We start from the raw sequence: 26,300 nt of genomic DNA, 5'->3' as shown, positions 1-26,300 counted from the left end.
ACGCACGTATATATTAATAATTTAGTTGCTAGGACCCCAGACCCCTAGCAACCAATAGTGGTGTCAAAATAACTTTTCATACAAAACAGAATTAACTGAAAATGAATTCAATTCTACTTAAAGATGGCTAAAAGTATTAAAAAAGTGCATTGGCATCGTGTTCTGATATATTTTAAAAGTTTCAAATATCTAGCTAGTCGGGAAGTTGGTTAAAAATCGATTGCAAGATTTGTACCGGACAAAGAACCACCGGACAAATAAGAATACGAGCTAAGAAAAACGTTGTAAAAATAGAAATCTGACTGTTTTGTGTTTTATTTGAGAAACTGAAACAAACATATGGGAAGAATATGTAAACAAATTAAATATTTACTATGTATTTAATTATGCATTAATTAAATTACTATTACAAATACTCATGTATTTCACGTTATAAAGGTATAAAATTAAACATTTTGCATAGTTTCAATCAGTGGTTAGACGGCTGGAAAATATATCTTACATTATAGGTACTCACTACTTCGCTATTGTAAGTAATTTTGATAATCTAGTTTCTATTGTATATCGACTAACGCCTAGCACAGACTTGTTCATTGCAAATACGGTTAGTACGAAATTACTGTTGGCAATCGATATGAATATAGAATAAGGTTGGATATGTCGATAGATAGAATTTCTAGAATTCCGCCACCGAGTGAAAGTGTCGTTTCAAGTTACTTTGCGGTCACCTCTCCTCTCTCGGCTGTCACATTTCACGACGCCCTATCTATATACATTGATAATAAACATCGCTTTGTAGATATTATCACTATAACAATAACAATTACACCATTAAATACCTGTTGATATATTATTACAGGAAATGAAAGATGTTGTATCTGATCTTTACATGCGGACTGTTATATACAACTATGTATTGGTAAGTATATCAATACATTAAAACAATACAAATTCTAATGGCTTCAAGCTATATACTATTCCATTTAAGTCGTTTTTTGCGACCCAGGTTTCGCCTTTCGGCATCTTCAGGCGCCGTGTACACTCACCGAAGGTGAGTTTCACACACTGAAAACGATATTTTTTTTTTATAATTTTATAAAAAAAAGTAAGTACCATGTAAGAGTATTATTAAAGACTAATATCTCATTAGTTAACCCCATTAATTATTGTTCTTAGAATTGACGATTTACACCTCTCGAGTGTAGTATTTGTATTGTTTATAAATAATAATGATCTATTACTAGGTTTTGACGACTTATTATAATATGCTATCGAGTGTATTGTTAATAATAAGATAGGGTTTTTACTAATTAGGTTTTTTACTGACACTTCAACTATTCATAATTTGTTTATTGTATTTTTGTGACCTTTGACTTGATAGGTAGGTAATGGAGTTTTTACCTACTTTATTGTATTGATTTATTATATAAGCTAGAGTAAAGAGTGTTTGTTGTCAGCGTGTGTTTACCTTTGGTGAGTGTACACATCGCCTGAAGATGCCGAAAGGCGAAACCCGGGTCACAAAAAACGACTTAAATGGAATAGTACAGAGCTTGAATCCATTAGAATTTAAATTCAAATTCCATCTAGTACCTTCAGTCAATAGTCAATACAATGTTAAAAGGTAAAGGATTTTGTTTATGATAGTGATGAATCTATTTATTATTGCGATAATGTTACTATATTTAGTCAATACTTAGTAATTCTACTCAGTAACTAAGACTGTTTGTTGAACAAAAGTAACCTAATATAACAAACGAAATGAATAATAATAAACAATTCCACAGTAACCAATTTATTATAAAATATTAACGCGAAATAATGCGCGGCAATTTGTTTTATCATATAAGTCGAAAATTTTAGAATAATTTGTTTGTATAACGTGACGCCAATTTTATTATTTATGTTAATAAGATTAATTTATTTTTCTTTTATTGTGTTAACTGTCAATTCATTGTGGAACTGCATTGTATTATTGATAAATTTAATAAAAAGTATACTTTTTAGTACTTATTTCACTTTTATTATTTAATAAATAAGTGGAATAAGTACTAAAAAAATTTGCGTTTTATTAAATTTATCAATAATACAATTGATATTTATCAATAATACAATTGATTACAAATTCAAAGTTTCATAAAATGTAAAGGTGTCGATAGTTCGTAAAATTTTAATTTTATTAAGCATGAATGGAGTAATAAATAAATCAATTTGTGCTACTTGTATGAACTGCCTTGTAGGAATTAGAGTTCCGTGTATGTAGCTAAATTATACGCATAAAATTTCGCGGTAGCACAAATTGCAATAGCTGTTACCGGAAAAATATGGTCGCACAGCATTGAGATAACAAATACGCATTATTTATGAAGGATTTCATACAATAATATTTCAATTTTATTAGATTAAATACTAACATTAATTTGACATTGATTTGTATCAAATATCTCTTTATAACGCTGTTATTATTATCAGATATTTGAAAAAAGTCGATACGACTTGTCTTGATAATTACAAATACTCACACACTAGAATTTTATCTCGTATATTATACAATATGATTGTATTTCGAATCACAATTAGACATTTATTTTATGTAATTTTTATTATAGGATTTTAAAATGTAGCATCAAATATTTTTAAATATGGCGGACTTACAATAAAAAAATATTCATTGAAAAAAATGTGTCAGTTAATTTTTAATCATTTGCAAAAACAGATGAAGCTATAATTATTATATATATTTAACTGATCATAAATAGCGAAAGTGTATTAAATCATGCGATGTTCATCTATTTGTGTAAAAAATATTAGGCTTTTTTCTTATAAACACCAATCTCTATTAATAGTAAATGAATATTTCTTTATGTCATTATTAAAAGTTTATCTATGCTACATGCTTATAGATAATTAAATTTATTTTCTCTTCCGAAACATTCACATAATTATCTAAACGATAGTTTCTACTTCTATTTTTAAAAATGTACAGTATTTATTTGTTTTTTTACAAACAATCAACGTTTATTAAAAAAACATACAAATTGAATAAGCTCTCAATATATAAAATTTATTCGTAAGTTATGGTTAAAAAAAGGATTTATACTATCGTTTTTCGTCACTTTGATAATGGTAAATGATAATTTAAGTCACCTTGATAATGGCGTAAAAATCAGAATCGACATTGACTGAATCGCGACCAATTTTGTAAAATTATAATTAATAATTATTATATAATTATGCTACTTTTATTATATGATATAATTTATTTTTACTATTTAAATATACATACTAAGTTACCTAGGTATTTAGGTTCGTAATTGAATTGTGTTCTTACCTATCAATAAATTATTGGTGGAAAACGCTATAAAAAAAACCATAATATATTTTTGTAATATAGCAAGACGTAGACATAACCAGTCGGTCGATTTTAAATTATGTAGATAATTATACATATTATTACATTTGACGCATTTTATTAACATATTATTATTGTGTAGAGTGTATACTGTAGACGTATTCTTGTCGAAAGAAGATGAAATAGTATTATATATTATGTATGCTAAATTATGACAAAATTAAATACAAAAAAAAATGAATAAACATTGGTATTATATTATATTGTTAAACGCACCTTTTTTATAAACTAAATAATAATTAAAATAAAAAAACAGAATGAAATCTCGCATTTTTCTATCAATAGTGATTGTAAGATACCATAGTGTAAGGTGATAGCCACAGAACAGATAATAAATAGAATACCAATAAGCTATATTCAATACGCCGCATGGGGAAGCAGGCTTTTGAATGTGTGAGTGTCCTACGAAAATGAAACACGCATTATGAACGTGCAATAGTGTGTGTAATACGCCAACATTAAAGGAGCGTAAATGCATAAATTGAGAGCAGTTTTTAGTATTCGACGTTAAACGTATTCTAGACACGTGTGTAAGTTTAACCCGGATTCATCCTTACTTGAGTCGGTTACCTGCTGTCGCCTTACTCGTTGTGTATTTCAGTTCCCATTATTTCTGAGTTCCCTGTGATAGCCTTTCATCCGGGAGCTCCGGATTCAATTCGACCGGTATATTATTTATACCACAATAATTTATGTACCTATGTGATTTTATCAAAGCCTGGGTATTTGTGATTATTTATCTTTTGTTACTAATTATACTTCTGTCATGCCTGTTGTATTGTTCAATCTATAAAAAAATAAAAAAGAGATGTTAATTTGAGAAGAAAAAAGTGATATTTGTTACAAGATGAAAATGAATATTGCCAATGTCAATGCATTAATTTGCATGTGTGACAACTACGTACTATTGTTAATTTGTTTTCTCCATAAATAATTTTTGTGTATAAAAATATTCATATCAATATAATATGAACTGATAATATCAGTTCTTCGATTTATTACTGTTTATTCAAATTTTAATTAATATTACAAAATTGGTTCAAATAACCAATCATTTTTTATGAGTATACACAAACACGTATGCACTGAATTCTTTAGAAAAAATCAAGGCAAACTGGACTCTATTAATAGAGAAATACAAATAAGTACGTGATTTAGAGATAATTGCGCATAACCATCTAAAAATTCAACCTGCCCATTTACTAAGCAAATGTTATAAACGTGCATCTCTGTGCCACTTATTTTTTTTGCTAAGTATTAATAATTAGCATCTTCTTTCACATGCCAATTTTTATGATTAATAGACGAAGTACTTTTTCTTTTTGCTTTTTTTTTTTACTCAAACTTTGTTTTATAAAATCCAGTTTATATTAATATAAAAAGTATATTACTATTTTCGCTTAAATTGGGGCTATATTGGCACTTATGTAAAAAATATAGAGTGTAGGTTATTTTAATACTTTTTCCGAGGAATAGAGTTTGACTATTCTCTCAACTATTGGATTGGGATATAAATACGCAAATTATGCTTCCACTACTCAATTGTGGGGTTTACAATAAATAATTTCTAAATTATTCAGTCAATATTTACGTATGATCTTGCGTCAGATAAATATACATTTATTTGTTTAAATGTGTAATTCGTTTCAGATCGTTAAACTTGATATGTTTGGTTAGGTTAGGTTGGGTTAAGTGACATACCAACTTAGGTTAGGTTAGATCCGTTAAGATCCGTTAAGAAACCTTATATGGGGGTGGCCAAGATCCACAACGGATTGTATAGTCAAAGATTATGTATGATCGTATCTACAAAATATTATATTATAATATTGTAGAGAATATTTACATTACCTTCTACATAGCTTGGCATAAAAACATTGTTCAAATCACATTATTAAGATTTCGTTCTGATCCATATAAATCTGCATATAGTTAATCGTATGATATTCTGGTATTATTAACCCTAGTCTAAGTTCCACTTCTGGCTGACGACCTCAAATAGTTTTTGAATTTATCAATTAATCAATTTTCTGATTTTTTGGATACTCTCAAGGTCATGTTATGTATTTAAGGTACTATTGGGTTATAGCAGTATTATACTATTTAATTACACCAATTAACCACTCACCGGTTGACATGTCGACCGTATTGGTATAACAACTATTTTGACATTTTATGTCTCATGTTTAATTATATGTAATATTAGGATTTAAACTATACTTGCGAGTGATATAATATATATGTAAATGAACTACAAGTAACTAACATATTATATCTACATTCACTTTCAAGAATACATCCTAGAGTGACCTTAGTGTAATGTTTCCTTAATACTCATATATCTATTAGGTATGTTGATATATTAAAATATTATATATAATTCAATATATGAAGATAGTGTGAATACATTGATTAGTCAAAGATTATAAATAAGAGTATCACTTACAAACTCAGTTACTTCCATAAACTTTTATTCCAATATAATTACAAAAATCATACTAAAATTTTAGAATTGATTATTTGCTTTGACAAACATTCAATTCGCCAAACGGTCAAACTATATGTCAATATCTGCCAAAGGATTATAATATATCGACTTCGCATTGCAATTATAGGTTTAAAAAAAATTAAGACTTAAGATAGATTTGATAGAACAGATGAGCTCTTTTATGGTAAAGAAAGACTGAAAAAGAAATACCTACCTATTCATCAGAAATATGAAAATAACTGACTTGTAACTAATATACAAAAAAAATAAGGACAATAATTGAGCCCTTCTCCGGAAAAGGAGTGTTATCACGATAAAACTTTTTTTGGCAAATCAGTTCAAATGATACGCCATACATTGGTTTAATTACCAGAAAAAAATCAATATAATACGTATCAGAATCATGATGCGTGGCATGTATCAGATTTTTTTAACTGGTATCATATTTTAACTCTATTATCAGAAAACATAGATTTAGGAAATATACTACTTTTCCAGAAGGCTCAATTTTAAATTATGGCATCTTTGGTGTAGAATATAAACTTATATATTATTAGTATGCATACAATTAGTTTTTAAAATACTAGGTACCTATTTAGTTTAACAGTAAAAACTCAAATAGAAATTACAGATGACGACCATTATGCAGAAAATACAATACAAATTTTCAAATAAAAACTCAATTAAAACTAAAATAAAACAAATCGAATCGAATTGATTATTTAAAATAATGAAGTGTTAAAAAAACAGATGTCAAACTAAAAGGTTATTTGAAAAAAAAACCAGCTTTCATACCAGCTTCCTATTGTGTATTGTTTAATTCAAAACGTGTTAAATGAAGATAAGTCAAAAACCTCCTAACCTCAATATCATCAGTTCTATAGTCGGATTCGTCATTTTTTGTCCTCGCCATTCTTGCAATCAGAATACTGGTCATTGTTTTTTTTTTTTTTTAGTTCTCGATCGCGTCCTCTTTTCAGGTTTCTTTCTTCAGATGCCTTTCACTATCAATGTTGTTGGGAATACAAACTAAAATCGTGCACCTTTAAGACTGCGATGTTGATATTTTTTGTTACTCAAAATAATTACCATGAAAAAATTCGGTATCATCATTATTTCGACAATTGTTTTTATTCAGATAAAAAATCGTTGTGTGTACTACGCGCGTTAGAAGTTATACTTCTTTAGCGTAACAAAACTTGTGATAAACTAGATTCTTCGACTAGATCTTAATTATCTTGTTAAATTACATACTCAAGAAAAAGGAACGCCGTTGGTTTATTTATATACAATTTAACTTATATTACTAAATTATATAATTATTTATCGTTGTTTTTATTTTTAAAGTAACAACTGCCACTATGAAGTTTAATAGTTTGTTTACGTAAGGAATTGCAAATGGCCGACAATAATAAATTCGCTGCCTAGCAACGGAACAATTCTAAACAATAATATTATACTGTATAATTGTAACGATTGCAGTATCATTCTGAAACATAATGGTTGTGCGTTCGGCTGATAACCGAACAATCGTTGGTTCGAATTCGAGTGTGTTTTTTTATGTGAAAAAATAAATTATGTGTTACATGCCTGTCACACGCCAAAAATACACTCTGATCTGATTTTTCATACGCGTCTAAAGAAATATAACTTCAAAAAAATAGTCCTGTGTGTATAATTGAAATAAAGTTTCCATTTCTACATACAATTAAGAACATTTTTGAGGTTAAAAGATTTTTTTAAACAAACAATCAGCCATTATGGAAGATAAATAAATCCCTTCCGTGAATAATTAAGACAGTACTATCACTATGCTCTCAAGCCTCGTGAATTGTTTCATTATGAAGGTTAGTTTAATATTAGAAAAAAGAAGTCCACGCAGAAACATAATTTAAATATAGAGTTACAATTATCTCGATTAAATTGTAGTAGGTATATATAATTTAATTCATTTGGAGAAACTATTTTTAATGTTATTATTGACCATATACATTTTAATTATTTCTCAAAAACATTGACAAATTTATAATTTAGTGCTATAATAATCTCAATTCCATTCAATCTTCTCCATAAAAGAAGGTGTGCTATTAAAATATCCTTAAAAAATATAATGAAGATATATCACAATATCTTGTAAATTTAGAGAGATCATATTTTATATTAAAATATTAGTAGGTAAGTAAATAAATTCATAATTTATAATAAAATTAAACCACTAAAGATATACTTAATTCTGAAATCGATAACAGATAGATTGTATATACATGTATCATTTTAAATAATAATTATGATATAATGTAGCATCCGCTGTCTTTTAATGAATGATAGAGTTTATATTTAAATAAAAAAATGTTAAGACTGAAGAGTCGTGAGTTTACACAACAAAATGATGTTTTCTGTTTCCATATGTGTATGATAAATCTCTTTCGCCATTATAAAACTTGCAATACATTTTATCTTTTGGCATATCATTTTGTTAGGTATGTTTTTCTGTGTTGGTAACATTATGATATTTATTTCAGTATGGGATTTAATGTCATATATTGCCAAATGTAGATTTGAAAAAAAAAAACTCGTCGAATGACTCCATACATTGCTTTAATCTTAGGTACGTATGGTATTTATTTCAGTAAACGTGACAGTTAAACAAAGTTCATAGCATGTTCATATAACTATATTGCTTGGCTTATGCATCGAAGAATGTTTAATATAGTATGTAGATAAGTTTTTACCTGGTTTTTATATCGTGGATAGTTCAAATAGTTATTATGTCATTCTACCTACCAAAAAAACTATTATTTTTTACCGTAGTAAAATAGAATATCACGTGAAAAAAGTCTTTTGCGTGTAGTAAATGATTATTAATACATCCAATACATTATTATTATGTAGATTTAAATTAAATATATTATGTACTATATAATATACTATAATACTATTGTATATTATTATAATAACTCTAACTTAAAGTTTTATTAATTTTCACTTCATTGAATCTTAAGTATCGTAACATACAAAAATGGAATGCATAAAGGATAACAACATATTCAACATGTTGAATTATTAAAGATATATTGTTGTTGAGCTGTTAAAACCTTCAATGTGATAATTTTTCAAAACATTTTTTGAAATACCTAAGTATTTTCTGTCCATTTGAATTGCATGGTTTAGTTGAGTGAAAACCTTTAATACCATCGAAACTAAAAGACAATAAATTGTAGAAACCTACAATTTGACATGTGACATTTTAATAAAACCGAAACACATCGAATATTATAATATGTATGTAGTCATCACGCCATGAAAGTTATTACAAACTCTGAATGATGAATCTTTTCCTACATTTTATTTACATAGGTAAATCAAGGTTATTTAATGACTTTTGTTTCATATTATTTAGGCTTATAAAGCAGTTTTAGACTTTCGTATAAATTTATGAGTTTTTCACATCGGCGGTTTTAATATTTTATTGTCCCAATCTAGGGGCGGCAGCTTATATGAAAGTATGGTGAAGCAGGCAAGTATGGTGAGGCAGGCTGGTAATCAATTTGCGGCAAAATTTCCACGTTAACATTATATTATATGGGTACGTTATAATGACCAAAGTAAATCCTCCGTGATGCCCTGCATTTTTTTTATCGTGTCGCTATTTCTCGTAAGTTGTCGGCTATTGTTGGCCTGCTTCATTCAGTTGTATGAGAAAGCCGATTCCTTGCCCCTCTTTTTATGTAATACCTCTATGGTCCCAATAATTAGAATAATATATTTAAAGATGTTAAAATGAAAGAAGGTTGGTTCATGGAAGATGATTAATATTTAAATCTCAAAATTACAGATTTAATTAAAAAAATAGTGTAATTTTAATAATTAAAAAAAACTGACCGATAAATCACGCAAAAATAACTCGTTGTAATGTTTATTTAATGGCTGCATGAAAAATTTCTGCACGTCCTTTCAAATGGCCGCTGATTGCATAAAACCTGGTCTTCGTTTCATTACCTTTTTAGTTGTGTATATTTCGGTTTTTAATGAATACCTATTACTTGTTTTATATCTGTTTTTGAGCGAAAACTCGCCCGTCCAGTTTTTCAACGACTCCGATCGTCGATCGGTTATTTTTGTTGCTTCGAGAATGAAATTTTTGCTTTTGATTCAGCTATTTTATGCAGTCAACAATAAATTTGCAGCGACGTACTATATTATTTTTATATAGCTATTATTTTTATATCGTATTCATAAATAATACAATATTTTAGAGTAATAATCTAAGACAGATATAATGAATATTATACACCACATCTGAAATAAAGAATTTTGATTTTATAAATTATATTAATTGCATAGTGATAATTCATGATACTTTATAAAATAATTTAATCACTTACTTAGTGTTTTCCACATAGAGTGTATCGCTCACCAAATAATTTGAATATACTCACCATTCAATACCTTACTTCTATATGAAAATAACTCAAATTACCTTGTTCTAAGATAATGGCGTTTAAAAAATTTACAAAAATTCCAATTTTAATGTTAATGTCTTCATTTTTCATGTAAATGTGTTTATTTTTTATTTAGTTCAAATGCACAATGAAATTTTACAGTTTAACAAATAATCAAGCCAGAAATTTCTGTTAATTCCAGAAAGGGTTATTCGATTTTATGACTCTCGTTAAAGAAATTTTTGATTATTTTTTTGATTGAACTATAAAGAAAAAAGACTTTTCTACATCGAATGGCATTATTAATTGAAAACCCTAAAATTTTGAATTGTTTCTTTACATAACCAGGATGGCGATTGTCTTAAAACAATCATTGTTTGTGGAGAATAATACCAATTAAAAAACTAATTTTATACATTTGTATTATCTAAATGTGAACCTTGACTTGATAGGTAGGTAATGGAGTTTTTACCTACTTTACTGTATTGATTGGTTTTATAAGTTAGAGTTAATAGTATTCATTGACAGTGTTTATTTTCCTTTTGGTGAGTGTACACAGTGCCTGAAAATGCCGAAAGGCGAAACCCGGGTCACAAAAAACGACTCGGTACAGTTCGGTTATGAGGAATACAGCGGAAAACACATTTTGAAAATACCCGATATACTGGATTATTTGTTAATTTGGGTTAGTTTAGGTTAAGTTAGGTTAGGTTTGGTTAGATTAACCTAACAAATAATCCAGTATATCAGCTATTTTGAAAATGTGTTTGTCGCTGTATTCCTCATAACCGAACTGTACCAACGACTCAAATGGAATAGTACAAAACTTAAATCCATTAGAATTTAAATTCAAATTCCATCAAGTACCTTCGGTCGATAGTATATTAATATTCTACAATTTTATTTTGTTTATTAGCTTACAATGCAAAGTAACTGAATTTCGCAATCTTTATTGACTATACATAACTTTTTATAGTATCTAAAAATATTTTAATAAACCGTTTCAAGGATTTTTGTTAGGATAATACGTAAAAATTGGCTTTTAAAAATGTGTTCAAAGTACCGTTTTTTTCATTATTTCGATAACCGATAAAGTATTAATAAAGTACCTATTGTTTATATCCCATTTTGATTGACCATACAATTTAATAATAAAATTATGGATATGGTTGATTACTAAGATACTGTGTATTTATCTAGTCACAAGGTCTTCCGTATTAGTAAATATGAAATCCGCAACGCTACCGTGTATGTAAATGAAATAGGAACTCCGAGTTACGTTATTAAACCATCGAGGTTTTGTTTAGAAATCGATCTAATATTTCCAATACTTTTAATTACATTTAGATATTTCTGAATAGCTTCGCTGATATTGATTTCCACATGAAACTAGTTGGGCATTGTAATACATAATGTATGGATTGTTTGCCTACTGATGCTACTCAGTGATGACATAAAAATTTCGAAACGTTTTCGGGCTTCAGATAGGTTTTATTAATGACCATGCAATATTTCCATATTTTGCAAGATACCAAATATTAATTATAATATTTTAATCAAGGAATTATTGAATATGCATTATATGATTAATCATTTGTCCACATAGTAAAATATCTGACTTTAATCAGTAATCACAGATCTTACTTATTATTATTACATATTCGTGATTAAAAATTAAAGCTGGTTCACTAAATATCTACAAATTTATACAGAGAAATAAGAACGAAGTTAAAAAAGGGCAATTCGGCGCCGGGACAACTGGGCGCAACGCAATCGAATGAAATTATAAAATAAATAGCTCGTTTTCTTATTTATCTGGTGGTTGTTTATCCAGTAGAAATCTTGCAATCAATTTTTAACTAACTTCCCGACTAGCTAGATATTTTAAACTTTCATAATATATCAGAACACGATGCCAATGCATTATTGTAGTACTTTTAGCCATCTTTAAGTAGAATTGAATTTATTTTCAGTTAATTCTGTTTTGTATGAAAAGTTATTTCGGAAGAAATCCCTAATGCAATCCAATATTATTTGTTGCTAAGTGGGTGGTCCTAGCAACTAAATTATTAATATATACGTGCGTTACTATGGAAATCAAAATTACATTTCAGTATTCTATATTTGATTATTTGTTTTTTATTTACTTCATATCAAGTACAAGTTTCATCATATTGAGCATAATAATTCAACAGAAAATTTAAAAACGTTGTATATAAAAGTTATTTTTATCTTGTTATTATTTATATATTGCTTCAGGTATGATAATTCTCAATCCGCAATAAAAAAACAATATATTAAGAGCAAAATGAATTAAAACTACTAAGTAGTAGATAGAAACTGATTAAAATTCCTACTCTACTTTTTGTATAGAATCGTAACGAACGTCTATTTATTCCATTCGATAGTGCGGCGCCCAATTGTCATAGCGCCCAGTTGTCCCATTCCAAAAAAAAAACTTGCAAACTCTTTTGAAGCGATAATATAACCAATAATATGTAATTTATAAATAGTAGGGAATAAAAGCATTATTATTAGTCATTGTTACTCTTATGTGTCAAAAAATGATTAATAAGTAAATCAATAGTAAAAATGTAAACTATATTCATGACCAAAGTATTTTAGTAAATTAGCTTGTGTATAAGAATAGCCGTCAAATAGTAAATAAATAATAATAGTAATTATAATGTATCATCAGCTAATCGTCATTAATGTAACTGTCTATTCATTAATCATTCATTGTAATTTAAAATGTATATTAGATAGTAATATCACAGTATTGGAGCTTACCATTAAGAAATGGATAGTAATGTACAATTATATGATTGATGAGTTTGTTTTAATCTTCTTGGACGAATATAATATAGATTTGTTGCTTATTTAGACAAAATATTGTATAAAATATTTCTTTTATTGAACAAATTAGAAATAGTGAAGAAAAAAAATATTAATAAGTGAAAGTACGTGTACAACTAAATTTTGAAGTGATCCAGGTGTTGGTAATTATTATTTTATTTGCGACCATGTCCGATCCTTATAAGATCATATGGGCATCCACAGAGTGGCCGTTGGTATTAACAGATTTTCTTTTTACGACAAATGAATGTCAGCCACTTGTTCAACCTATTAGATCCATACTCTGACTCATACACAAATTGAAAAACAATATGTGTACTTGCCAGACCCAGGATTCAAACCTGGGATCCACTACTCTATAGGCCGACGCTTAAACCACGCGAGTAATTAGGGCATTTATTTGATAACTTGATTTAAAACATAATAACCGATAAAACAATGAATAATATTTGATAAGCGTTTCATGTAAAAACTACTAGTTAATTTCATCGAATTGAGATAGAACGCCCGTAGCTTAATTGATTGCAAATCCACTAAATACTGGCGTTAAAACAGGTGTCGTATTTTTTCCTCTACGTATATTTGAGTTGTTTCTCAAGAGCTTAGGTTTTTGTTGATGAAAATGGGAAAAGTGACTGATAATATTATAAATTGCTTTGTATCTCTTAAGTGTAAAGATCACCTTAAACGGAAATGAAGATTTACGTTAAAAATGTATTGCATTGAAACATTAATTTTTCACGGGAAATAGTTGCTTTTTTCCATTAAAAATATTACTTAATAAGTATTTTATAACATGCTAACTCGTGAAAATTTTCATTTATTACGAGATGAAGTAAAGTTTTTTTTTTATATAATAACGCAAATTGGGGCATAGTAATGTTTGCATTGTGGATTTTACCGTTCAGACTATAGGTTTTTTCTCAGGCGCTTGATTATGTGCTAGCACTCTTTGCTTTGTATGCGCCATGCGGTATGGTGACCCAAAAAGCCTCAACACACTTTGGAAGTAAACTACGCAAACACATCATTGCTAAGTAAATCATAATAATTTGATGTCTTCGGGTAAGTAGTAATTTTAACATTTTTGTAAATATTTTAAGCATGTGAGGAAAATTCTGTGATGATTTTATCATTATTTTATTTATTATTTAAGCGAAAACGACTGAAATATTTTTTACATACTATATTAAATTCACTTCAGCTCTGGGTATACATAATTATTATTATGTTGTATATCTGTCCTTTAAACTATAAACAATTTTCTCACCTATTTTTCGTATACATAGATATTTTAAATTCAGTACACAATTATCATTTAATTTTTTTTAGAAGGGAATTCTTTGAAACAACCTATTTCAATTATTTCTTATTTATATAAATAAATGTGCACATAATAATTTAGTAGAACTGTAAATAAAATAAATTAAAATAGAATAAAATGATGTATAAATTTGTTTATTTAAGTAATAAATAACTTATGTAAGCTGTTTCAAAAAATACTTCTGTGAAATATTTAAAATATGAGTTAGAATAGTTCTGCATTCAGGTGAAGTGTGCTAATGATACGACTATATTATATTATATTAAAATTTGGAGGTTATTTAGTGCTATTCACGTGAGTCCTAATAGTAACGGCGGCTCTTGTAGTCATGTGCGTAAGGTACTGGCCTTTCATACATGTGCTCCGGAATCGATTCCTGGTGAGGTCACAAAACATTTATGTGATTTTGTCAAAGCCTGTGTGTTTCATTTCTATACTATTCATACTACTCATGGTGTGTTGTAGTGCTAACCATACATCGATATGAAACCTTCACCAATATATTCATCGTAGAAATAAAAAATGTCGATACTGTCGATCTGTTTTCAAGATTATTGATTTTGAATATTCTATTATCAGTCAATGATCAGTCAATCAATTGACAATGATTTCTGTATATAGTAATATTTTAACTTGTTGGTTTAAGCAACTACATTACTTTAATTTATTGTGATGTATGTTTATATTTAATTATGAATTTATCTAAAATTTTACAATTTTACACCATATTAAGTCGACACAGCATAGAAAATGCAGTTGTCTATTACGATGACTCTTTTTAAAAATTGTTTTGAAAATTATCGTTCCGAATAATATGTAAATGTATTAATAGTTACACTATACGCCTGTGTCTTCCAGATCCAAGATCCATCGCATCTAACCAAGTTAGATTTTCAATTTTCGAAACAGTAAAATCAATTAAATATTAGTACATAATTATTATTAATGTGTTTAGACTTTAAATTAGTAGTGTTGAGCAGATGAAAAGGATTTATACATCATTGCTGTATAAATTTCATCGTCCAGTGATACTCAAGAGGATGACCAAGGCATCCGTAAAATTGTGAAATAATCAAATTTAGCGAACGTCGATGTATAGATAATAGTGAAAATTTTAAATAGATACCTTCATCTAGTATTAAATAATTAAGATTGGCTGAAAATATGATGATATAATAGTTATTATTAGAATGATTTATTTAAAAACCTTTCTCTTAATTAAGCCGTTGAAATTGATTCAAATATATAAGGATATCGTGTTTTTTTTATTTTTATGAATAAATTGCATCAATAAAATTTACGACTTGATATTAACATTTTATGTAAAAATATTTTGTAGCTATTCAAAATTCCAAAACCGCAAATTTATCATGTAAAAGTGCAGTTGTCCAAAACTGGTTCGGTGGTTGAACTTTATAAAAATCGTTTCGATTCATCTGCTCATTTATTTTGCAAATTTAATAATTAGTATTTTTCTTCTTCATAGAAATAGCTGAATAATATGTTGTGCAACATTATATATACATATATATATGCAAATAGCAACAGTAGTCTGAATAGTAACATATCTCATTATTGTAACGTTACTATTTTTATCACTGTTTTACTGATTAAACAGGATGTGTTTTTAATTTTGAATAAAAATACTTATTACTAGAAACATGTTAATAAAATGTATTAATATCTTATGGTAAGTGTAATAAATCTGACGCGTATATATATAATATATTTTAACCATGTCCGATCTTAATAAGAACATGTGGGCCTCTATAGAGTGGAGGTTGTATTTACAGATTTTTTATTTTAGGAGAAATGGATGTTGCCACTTGTTCGAACTATTAGGTCCATATTCTGACTGCAAACACAAATTGAAAAACAATAAACGTATTTATCAGACCCAGGATTCAAAACCTGGGACCCACAACATTATAATATACACACATATAATATACTTATTACTTTTATAAAAATCTACTCTATCATATAAAAATAAATCTAGCTATAAAAATATGTTTGTTGAATTCATGATTTTCAGAAGTAAATTTAATGAATGTGATAAAAATTATATTCCTAAAAAACTCAAATATTTATTTAAGTACACTACGATTATAAATTATAATACTATGTAACTAAATTCAGTTTATACCTACTCTAATTGTTTTAGTTAGCAGCATGAGTCAATATTTTATATTAGCTACAAACATTGTCAGAGGTATTGATTGACAATGATTTAATAGTTAATAACTAAGTTATCAACATTAATAATTATTTATTAATAATAAACAGATTGTATATTAAACAAAAAATATTATTAAAATACCGTATTAAGAATAAAAAAATACACAGTGTGTGAATACATTAAATAATGTTTGTTTATAGTGTGTCGTCTCCGTGATTACCTAATTACATAAACCCTATTAAAGGGTAACAGGATAAAACAGAACATGAATAAACAGAACAAGAAGAAACAGAACGGTGACAAAATACTCGTAGAACAGCCAGGGAGAAAAAACATTAATTTTTGTCGTATCTATTTATTAATTAAATACTTAAGTTTATAAACGAAATATATACACAAGCATTTAATATACTGGTATATATATTATAATCACTGCATGTTGGCCATTCGGCGTAAAAACCCCAATTTATTTGCTCGATCATGCACAACTCCATAGAAATATTAAACTCATTATTTCGTTGTACCCAGTCACCCAAGTATTTTGAACATATTAGATTGATTAAGACAAGATATACCTAGCTTGATGGCAACACCGAGTTGAGTCCCGTTCAATTGAGGCTTTCCAGTGATTAGGAATGCAGAAATTATATATTTATTTTTACGGCGTATTGAAAACCTGTGTTATTAAAAATCTATACAATATGTAGAGATACGACAATTTCAATATTAAATGTTATATTTTTCCTGAAAGGTCATAGTTCTATTTATCGCTGTTCTGTTTTATCACTGTTCTGATTATTCATGGAACCTAATAAAAGAACTTAAACGCATAGCATGGTATGGGTAAATTACACACTAGGTGTATTACGTATATAATGATAAAATTCGAAATAATTGGATAAGGAAACATATAAAACTATGCAATGCATGTAGGTAATAGAGCATGGTTAAAAACATTAAATTGAAGTGAATAGAGAAAATAGGTCGAAGAAGAGATAATAGATGGTCAAATTTAAAATAGTAATGCACTTGTACCAATAGGTAGAGAAACGTCCGAAAGGTAGCTCTAGAGGCCGCTGGATAGATTAGATAGTTGTTTTTTTTTAATATTTTAATTTATCCAGGCAGATGATGAATTATATTGTATTCGATAATTATTTATTTATGCTGACCTTCTACAAAGGCTGTATGTAACAGTTGAGTAATAATGTTTGGTGACAGAATAAAAATATTGTATGATATACTTTTTTTATCAAACTGCCAAATCTACATAAAAGCGAGTACATAATATATTATAAATAAAATATAATAGCGTACATCAATATTAGTTCAATAGCAGAGAATGTGTATTACTATATTTCATCACATCTCAGGCACTTTCGATTTACTACTGGATAGGTTCTTTTTATTGTGTTCATCACATAATTTTATTAAACTTGACTATCTCATCGATTCAGCAAGCTTTTAGTCATCTCTTATGATTTTAAATATATATTTGCTACGATCTGACAACTAGAATTGTCAGAGATGATCTGTTCTTTGAACGATGTTGTTTTTGCCATCTTTAAAGAGAATTGAATTCATTTTTCAAGATTAATGTTTAATAAATTTTTAAATTACAAGATAAAAAGTTCTTTTTATCTTGTAATTATTTCGATATCACTTGAGATAAATACAGGACATATTGGGAATAGTGGAAGGTCACTTTGCAATATTTTATTCAGACCGCCAAATGAGCTACATCCTAGTTTTGATGTCTGGAAAATTTATTCAGTGATTTCTTGATTTGCTTCATCACTAAATAGTCATAAATCATTTTATGTCGTGGGCATCCTCCGTTATTGGAAGATATAACAGTATTTTTTTTTATTAAAATGAAACTCGCAGACCAGCACGGTTCGATGAAAGATGTAAATTCACTTTGTTGAAAAAAAACTGATGACATTTCAAGATACGAGCTTTTAATCAAATTGTCATTCTATTCACAATACCAGACATGTTTTTAAAATGTCGGCTAGTTTACATTTTGGGCATTTTCGCAATTCGATATTCCACAGTGGCGTCAGCTGTTAGTAGTTGCAAAACATACCTATTACATGGCTAATGACGATGCAGGCGACGCAACGCAAATCGGCTAAGTGGAATAATAATATGTGATGTGACTTCGTATAATAATATATTATAAGTGTAATATGTAATATTATAAAAAAAAAACACGAAGGCATTTTCTCTTCTGCCACATTGGCGGGCTTTATAGATTACGCGCCGTGTTTTCAAACGAAATAAAAAAGCACGTTCTCATAGCATATTGTGCCATTTTTGAAACTTAGGTAATGACAATTATCAGTTGTCACATTATCGGCATATCAGTCTCGAGATAAACTATTTAATATTAAGTATGGTATATATTTATTTTTTAAATTATACTGTATATTAAGTTTTACAAAGTATACAAGATTTAATAATAAATAACTTGCAAACAGCCCCAGAAATCCGTGAAAATGTGCGTTCAAATCACATTTGGTTCAACATTTTCTTCTGGAAATTTTCTATATATTTTTCTGAGGCTGGTAAATTATAAATATTGTCATGAAACGTGCGTAACATAGTAAATAAATTAAGCTTAAATTTGTGGGCCATCGATTTGAACTCAAGTTCATTTGTAGTTTTTTTCGACGTTCTGCCTTTGATAATTTGACAAAATCGACACGATACAATACGTTTCTACACTATAAAAAAATATATTATGCTTTATTTTTTCACTGCAACTATCTTCTTAAGCATGATATAATTTTTTACTGGATTAGTGGTCTCCACAGTCATACAAGGTAGTTAATAATATTAACTACCTTGATCAAATTAATCTGTCCATATGATATTATCATATGGACAGGTTATTTGATCCATGCGTTAGGTACAATGTCTTCCATTTTCATGCCAACCGTGAATATTATTAGATACTGTAAGGGCAGAAGATTTTTCAATCTGTAGAAAAAAAACTATCTTTTATGTAGAAATATATAGTTGATAAACAATGCAGAGTTTTCGATTCTAAAATTTTCATTCAATTCTGTATGAATTTTACTAATTTAGCTCGGTTATGATTCCTTGTGGTTATTTTTGTATTTTCTTTTATTGTATTAACTGTCAATTCATGGAGGAAATGCAATATATTATTAATTTAATTTAATAAAACACAAATTTTCATCGGTACTTCTTCCACTTTTAATTATTTTATTTGATAGGATACTTTAATGTATTGGTTGATTTTTTTGTCACTTTTTGAATTTGTTGTTTTAATACCTGTTGTGTTGAACATTCTTTGGCAAAAAAGGTCCCTCTGAGGTGAACGAAACCTGTCCAGATAATAAATGAAAATGGAATAAGTACGATAAAAATTTTCGTTTTATTAAATTAAATTAAAAATATTTTGGTACATTTTTTTTCATTGTCTCTTTTTTCAACGTAGAGTATAGTAATATTCATCCCCAAAATATCTAAGATATTTCAACAGTTTTTCTACAAAGTGTTGATTGTTAGGCATCTCAATGTAGAAGTCGGGAATACAATATTACAAGGTAATGAAAAAGATTACCAAAAGTATAGACAAAAACTACCTAATAATATTCGAACTAGATCTCTAATGTGTGTAATTATAAGTACGGAATATATAACATGGGTGGAATTCAATATATAATGTACCTGATTATAATTTTCTATAATTGTACAGTCTCCAATGAAATCTTTGAGTGAAAATATATAGCTTCGGGTAATTATAGAAGGCTTAATAGTTTATTTATATAATATCTATATCATTATAAGTCTAAGTATACTATATGTAATTATAATTGTATAGTTAATTGCTTCAGGAAAAGGAAGGCTACATGTAATGCCTTATTAATCAAATATAAAGTAGTATGTAATAGATATAATAAATATTTTTTTAACATACTACATGATATCTTAATAAACACGGAATAGGTTCATTAGTATGTACTTATCTACATACTATTATGATTTACTGCATATTTAACTGAGATAAAAAAATAGGCAGACAGAAAATGATAGTAATAATGATAATTGTATTTTTGGCGGTAAAATGAGTCATAAAACAAATAATTCATTTCTTCATTGATATAAAAATGAGACAGCCAACTAATAAATAATTTAAATTGTTTTTGAAGTATCTAAGAAATTAAATATCTAATAAATTGTTTTGTTAATACAAGTATTGATAATATTGTTATTTTTTAATATAATTAGGCAAGTATGTGCTTAGAACAGTTATTCCTTTTCGGTATTCTTACATACTGTAGTTCAAAAACTAGAAGAGATTTATATTTGGCCACGTATTTTTTCCGACTTATACGCGATGAAAATGAGAATTCTGACACTCTTGGTGGTGATAACTATCTTAGAAATCGGGATCATCGGTTGTTTGTTTTCCCAAGGTGCAAAACTAACCTGCCATTGGTAATGCCAATTGGGAGGGCAATAACTCTGTTCAACCAAATCACTTCGGATATTCACATATTCCACCTGCGTGACAATGAGTATTTTATAAAATCTTAAAATAGGGTCTAATTACTTCATTCGGTGTACTTCCTTGTATCGAATTTATATTTGTTGTATTTACACTTTTCTATCGTTTAATAACTAAATAGTGATCATTTTTAATAATATTTTTTTGCTTCTAAATATCATGTCGTAAACGTCTTAAATTAATAATTTGTAATGTTCACTAGCTATATGTAAAAATAAATAAAATTTGAATTTGAATTAATTATGTGATTAAATTATCATGATCTTAGCCACTCTTTATCCACTGCCAGATGAAGCGCCATCCTTGTTGGCTCCACGTCAATCTTTGATTTTTTATAGTCACAAATTTTTCTTCAAACATAGTTATCATAATAATATTGATTCAGTTAGTTCTTGGTCTCTCTTTAGGACTTACATTGCCTTTTTGGTACTATATTATGACTAGATCTTTGTTTTAAGAATAGATCATCGTCGATATTTTCAGTTATATTATCGCATTACATAATCCAGATAGTTATATTTTAATAATATATAATACACAGTGTTAGTCCTCGAGTATTATTTTCGTATTTATGTACGTAGCGAGACAACAATGGAGAAACTTAAATTAAATAAAAATCATTATGTATGTACATACTTAAATTGACATACCTCTGAAAGTATATTGTTCATATTTCGTTACAGAGTCTTTTGTAGAACCACAACCTCATTTAAAGAACCTAAATAATATATCTGAATATATTATAAAATTCATGTAGTTATAGGTAAATAAATGTATTGAGAGTTGCTATTAGTTTATTTGATTATAACTATGATATCACCTTCTTTCCAGACCAACTCAAGTTTTTTTTTATTTAATAGGGTCGATTTAAAAATATATTTATTTAAATAATTTACTAAGTATATAAAATTAAAAAAGAAAGCGTCTACGATAATTTAAAAAATGCGGACAAATAAACAAGTATTTAAATATATTTTTTTTGTTGGCCAAAAAGTATACTTTAAGGTTAAATTTTGCATTTAAAATAGAGACGTGTTTACGGTAAATTTAAATAAATTCAACATTTTTTTTGTTGTTTGAAAACTAACCTTTTAAAATTTTGTATTCAACTTATGTACGATGTATAAATCTTACATTATTTTAATTGTTATTCCATCCAACAAAACAAAATTTTGCTATCATCGTGTATAGGTATTGAATATTTCACTGGCAGATTTTTGATAACTTACCAATCTGTTATCAAAACGACATTTTATTATTTTTTTCTTTCATTTCGATCTATAGGTATACTCCTAAAGATTTTCATAAATTATTTTGAAGTAAATTGACACAAAAAAGTTATCGAATGTTTAATAAACTATTTATTTTATTCAAATGAATTATTTACATGATTTTGAGAATGTAACATACCATTTATTGAGCATACATAACATGAAAATATCTCAGATATATATCCACTAGAAAAAAATATATTTAAAAAAAAAATACTGAACTCTACGGGATTTGAACCCGTATAACCATTGGTGTCGCGCCAATCTGTGCATTAACCAATTATGCTACGAGTCTCTGTTGTTGTGAAATTGTTAGCAAGTTCAAGAAGACGTTATAACTAAAAATATTTGGCGAGAGCCGGGCGTCGGTTAGTAATTAAGGTAATTAATATTCCTTGATTTAATACACAAAAATCGATAGTCAATAATTTAACGCAATTTGATAAGCATTTCATTTATGACCTACTAGTTTAAATTATCGTCATTAGATATGAGGTTCGTAGTATAATTGGTTAATGCACAGATTGCCGCGACACCAATGGTTATACGGATTCAAATCTTTTCGAGTTTCGTAATTTTTTCTAGTGGGTGTATAACTCAGGTGTTTTCAAGTTATGTATATTCAATATCGAATGTTGTCAATCGCTTCATACTATTTGCAAAATTATTATGGATGTGCCAAAAATGGTATTTTATTCACTGAAAAGACTCATAAAAAAAAACAAAATGTTTAAGTAGCCTATGCTAGTACTTTTCTACGGTGTTATTTATTTATCTAAAATAAAATTTATTATTCCAAAATAGATAATGTTTATCTATTGATTCGATGACGATAAAAGAGCTCCTTTTAAACTCTTCAGAGAATATATTTTATACTTATAGTAATAAATATTTTCCCCAGAACCGATCAAAATATGGCTGAATATATTTTACTCTTATGACGGACACTGATAATTATTATGTGGTAATGTTCTGTAGGCATTTTTACGTAGAAAGTATTTTTCAGTACCTCTCTAATCGTATTATTGTGTCTAATTAAATATATGAGAAATGTTTCCGCTACGGCACTATATTAAATTACGATGTCCTGAAATTGAAAATATACACTGGTCATCCGAAAATGTCTCGCGGCGAAAATTCAAACTTTCACTTCGTAAAAAGAACACCATCGCACTCGCACCAATCTGTTTGATCGGCTGAATAATCAATGCTTCCCTTTCTGTTGCAGATACATCTCCGAGAACGCGTTTCGTATGGGATGCGCATGCGTACATCGAGTGTTGCCGCGCAGAGGAAAATAACATACCCATCGTAAAAAATGTGATATAAATACACGACGAACTAAATTATTCCATATTTAAAATATATCAATAAATAAGTATCCCTATAGCTTTTTTTAATACAACTAAATTATTAAACAGTTCACAGTAAAGCCATAATTTCAATAAAGTGCACATCGGGGATACTTGAACATATAAAATTTTGGTGTTTATTTTTAGTTTTATTTATTATTAACATTGTTTATGAAATGTTATTTGTTGACCGCGATTGTTAGACGATGCTTCAGCCGAGAGGGTTGATGATGGAAGCTACATGCAGCTGTGACTTTGTCGATACAATGTTAGTGAATAGGAGTGACATTTTGAAATCTCGGGAGGGCCGAAGGATGAGCAAAATGGCGACCGGAGGTCACCCCTCGACCTTGAAAAGTGTGGCGCTGCTCGTACTTGTGCTGATGTCCATGTTTGCCGATTGCCAAGGTAAAGACTAACATTTTTTTTGAATTTTAAATAATGTGAGAAAATGGTTATCATTTAATTTGCTAAGATAAGATAAGCTAAAATGCACAACTATGTATAATATAAATAAGTTTCTTCGGCTCTGTTAAAGATGTAGGGGGATTATTTAGATTAATTTAAAAAAAATGTTGTGTATTTAGCTGTGTAAGCATTAAATTGTAATGTTTCATCTCCACTTCTTCATTATCTTTGATTATGAATTTAGAGAATAACATAAGTACCTAATAATAATAACTTCGATAATAATTGTGGTCTTCCCCTGTCGAAAATAGTGATCCATTTTTTTATTTGCGGAAGCCGTTGGCTTCTTATACTGGGGGTTCCAGATCCGATTACATAAATGTGATTTTCTCGTAGCATAGGTATTTCTGTGATTGTTTCATTATATCTCATTAATGTTATTACTACTTTCGTGGTTTGTTGTAATGTTCATTAAAAAATAAGCACATAATCATTTTACTTACAGTAATAAATATACATTATGAAGTACAAGAATATTTATTTATAGCAGCCAAAGTTTCAGTAACCAATTATTTACATTTTAATAATAATAAATAAAAACTCATACAGTTCAATAGTTGTACGTGATAGCGAAGAACTTAGGACGGATAAGAGTGGAAGCTAGTGAAGTCCTTCATTCAGGAGTGGATAGACGCTGATTGATGATGACAATGCAAGTATCTATATTATTTTCAACAATATTTCCATGTTAAAAAAGAAGAAAACAAGATATACCAATCTTTGGTTGTTTTGTAAGGTTACTAGTAATAAATACTAGCCTTATAAAATGAACAGCGTTAATTCACATTTTTGTTAAAATGGAATTATTTATGATTGGGATTTTATTTTGTTTTAATAGAAACTTGTACAATGCTGATTAGAAAAAATACCAACTATATTTCTATTTCATATTTCTACGGTTTTTTAAATACGTAAAAGTATATTATATATATATCCATTGGTAATAACCTTCATTCAAATTAGTAGAATTAAACACTTTACACTGTATTTAGTTTCAATTAATAAAACATTTAAATCTATATCATTCCACCACGTTAAGAATTGAATGTATTTTCATAAATATGAGCATTTTTATGTCGAAAACTTTAGAAATACTTATTTTTATTTCGTTATCACTTAAAATGGAGTTAATGTTATTTATTTTAAAACTGCAGTTTATTAAGTAGTTTGTGTAGTAGTGTTTTAAGCTTTTTTTTTTAGATTTCCCTCCATTAATGGTTCAAATCTTTGCCAATTTATTCAATCATTTTTATTATTACTGTCATTAATGCTCTCAATATCTATTGGCAAATCTCACATTTATCCAAAAATGAGACAAAAGTTATGGTATGAATGAAAAAGCGTGTGAAAGAAGTGAATGGAATGGTGAGGAGGATATGTCTTGAAGAAGAGACAAGAAGCGAAGAATGCGGGGGCACGTCGTCTTGCAGAGGCCGGCCGAGTACCCCCGGCCATAGGTAGTGCCGAAGCAGCCTCAATTCAGGTCATTCATGATGCTGGTCACTGCTCACTAGCGACTGCGTCCATCTCTGATTTACCACGTCATACTAAAGCGGATATTTATATGGACATGGTGTTATTGATTACCTACATACTTTTGTTTTTTTTTTTACTTTATATAAACTAACCTATCATAACTTAATATTATATAAAAAATAATACTTAACCAAAAAAAATATTATTTGTTGACAATATTTAATGGACAATTTTAATTATTATATTTCTACATCGTCTAATACTACACAGTAACTAAGGTGCGTACACAAGGGGGGGGGGGGTCCGAATCCAGACCTACAGATTTATTAATTATCTTCAATAAACACACATCATATTATAAACATTCATGTACATACATACTAATTAAACCATTTATTATCATGTATGGTTCGGTGATAAACAGAAACATGGAAAGAGTGTTGGGCTCATTTGAGTGGAGCATGCTGCATGTCATCTTCGAACTCATAA

At 28.2% G+C, this 26,300-nt stretch overlaps 1 protein-coding gene across 1 annotated transcript in view; it reads left to right on the top strand.

The window, feature by feature from the left end:
- The window catches only part of LOC147067477 (uncharacterized), a 219,317-nt gene that overhangs the window by 3,632 nt on the left and 189,385 nt on the right, over nucleotides 1-26,300 (top strand). Inside the window, exon 2 of the mRNA XM_085954282.1 lies at nucleotides 23,744-24,275. Coding sequence (XP_085810408.1) covers nucleotides 24,074-24,275 — 202 coding nt within the window. The 5' untranslated portion in view covers nucleotides 23,744-24,073. The remainder of the gene's footprint in view (nucleotides 1-23,743; nucleotides 24,276-26,300) is intronic.

The sequence above is a fragment of the Rhyacophila brunnea genome, unplaced genomic scaffold, assembly GCF_057557595.1.
Source record: "Rhyacophila brunnea isolate RB1 unplaced genomic scaffold, BYU_Rbru_1.0 scaffold_4, whole genome shotgun sequence".
Lineage (NCBI taxonomy): Eukaryota > Metazoa > Arthropoda > Insecta > Trichoptera > Rhyacophilidae > Rhyacophila > Rhyacophila brunnea.
This window is presented reverse-complemented; position numbering and strand designations above follow the sequence as displayed.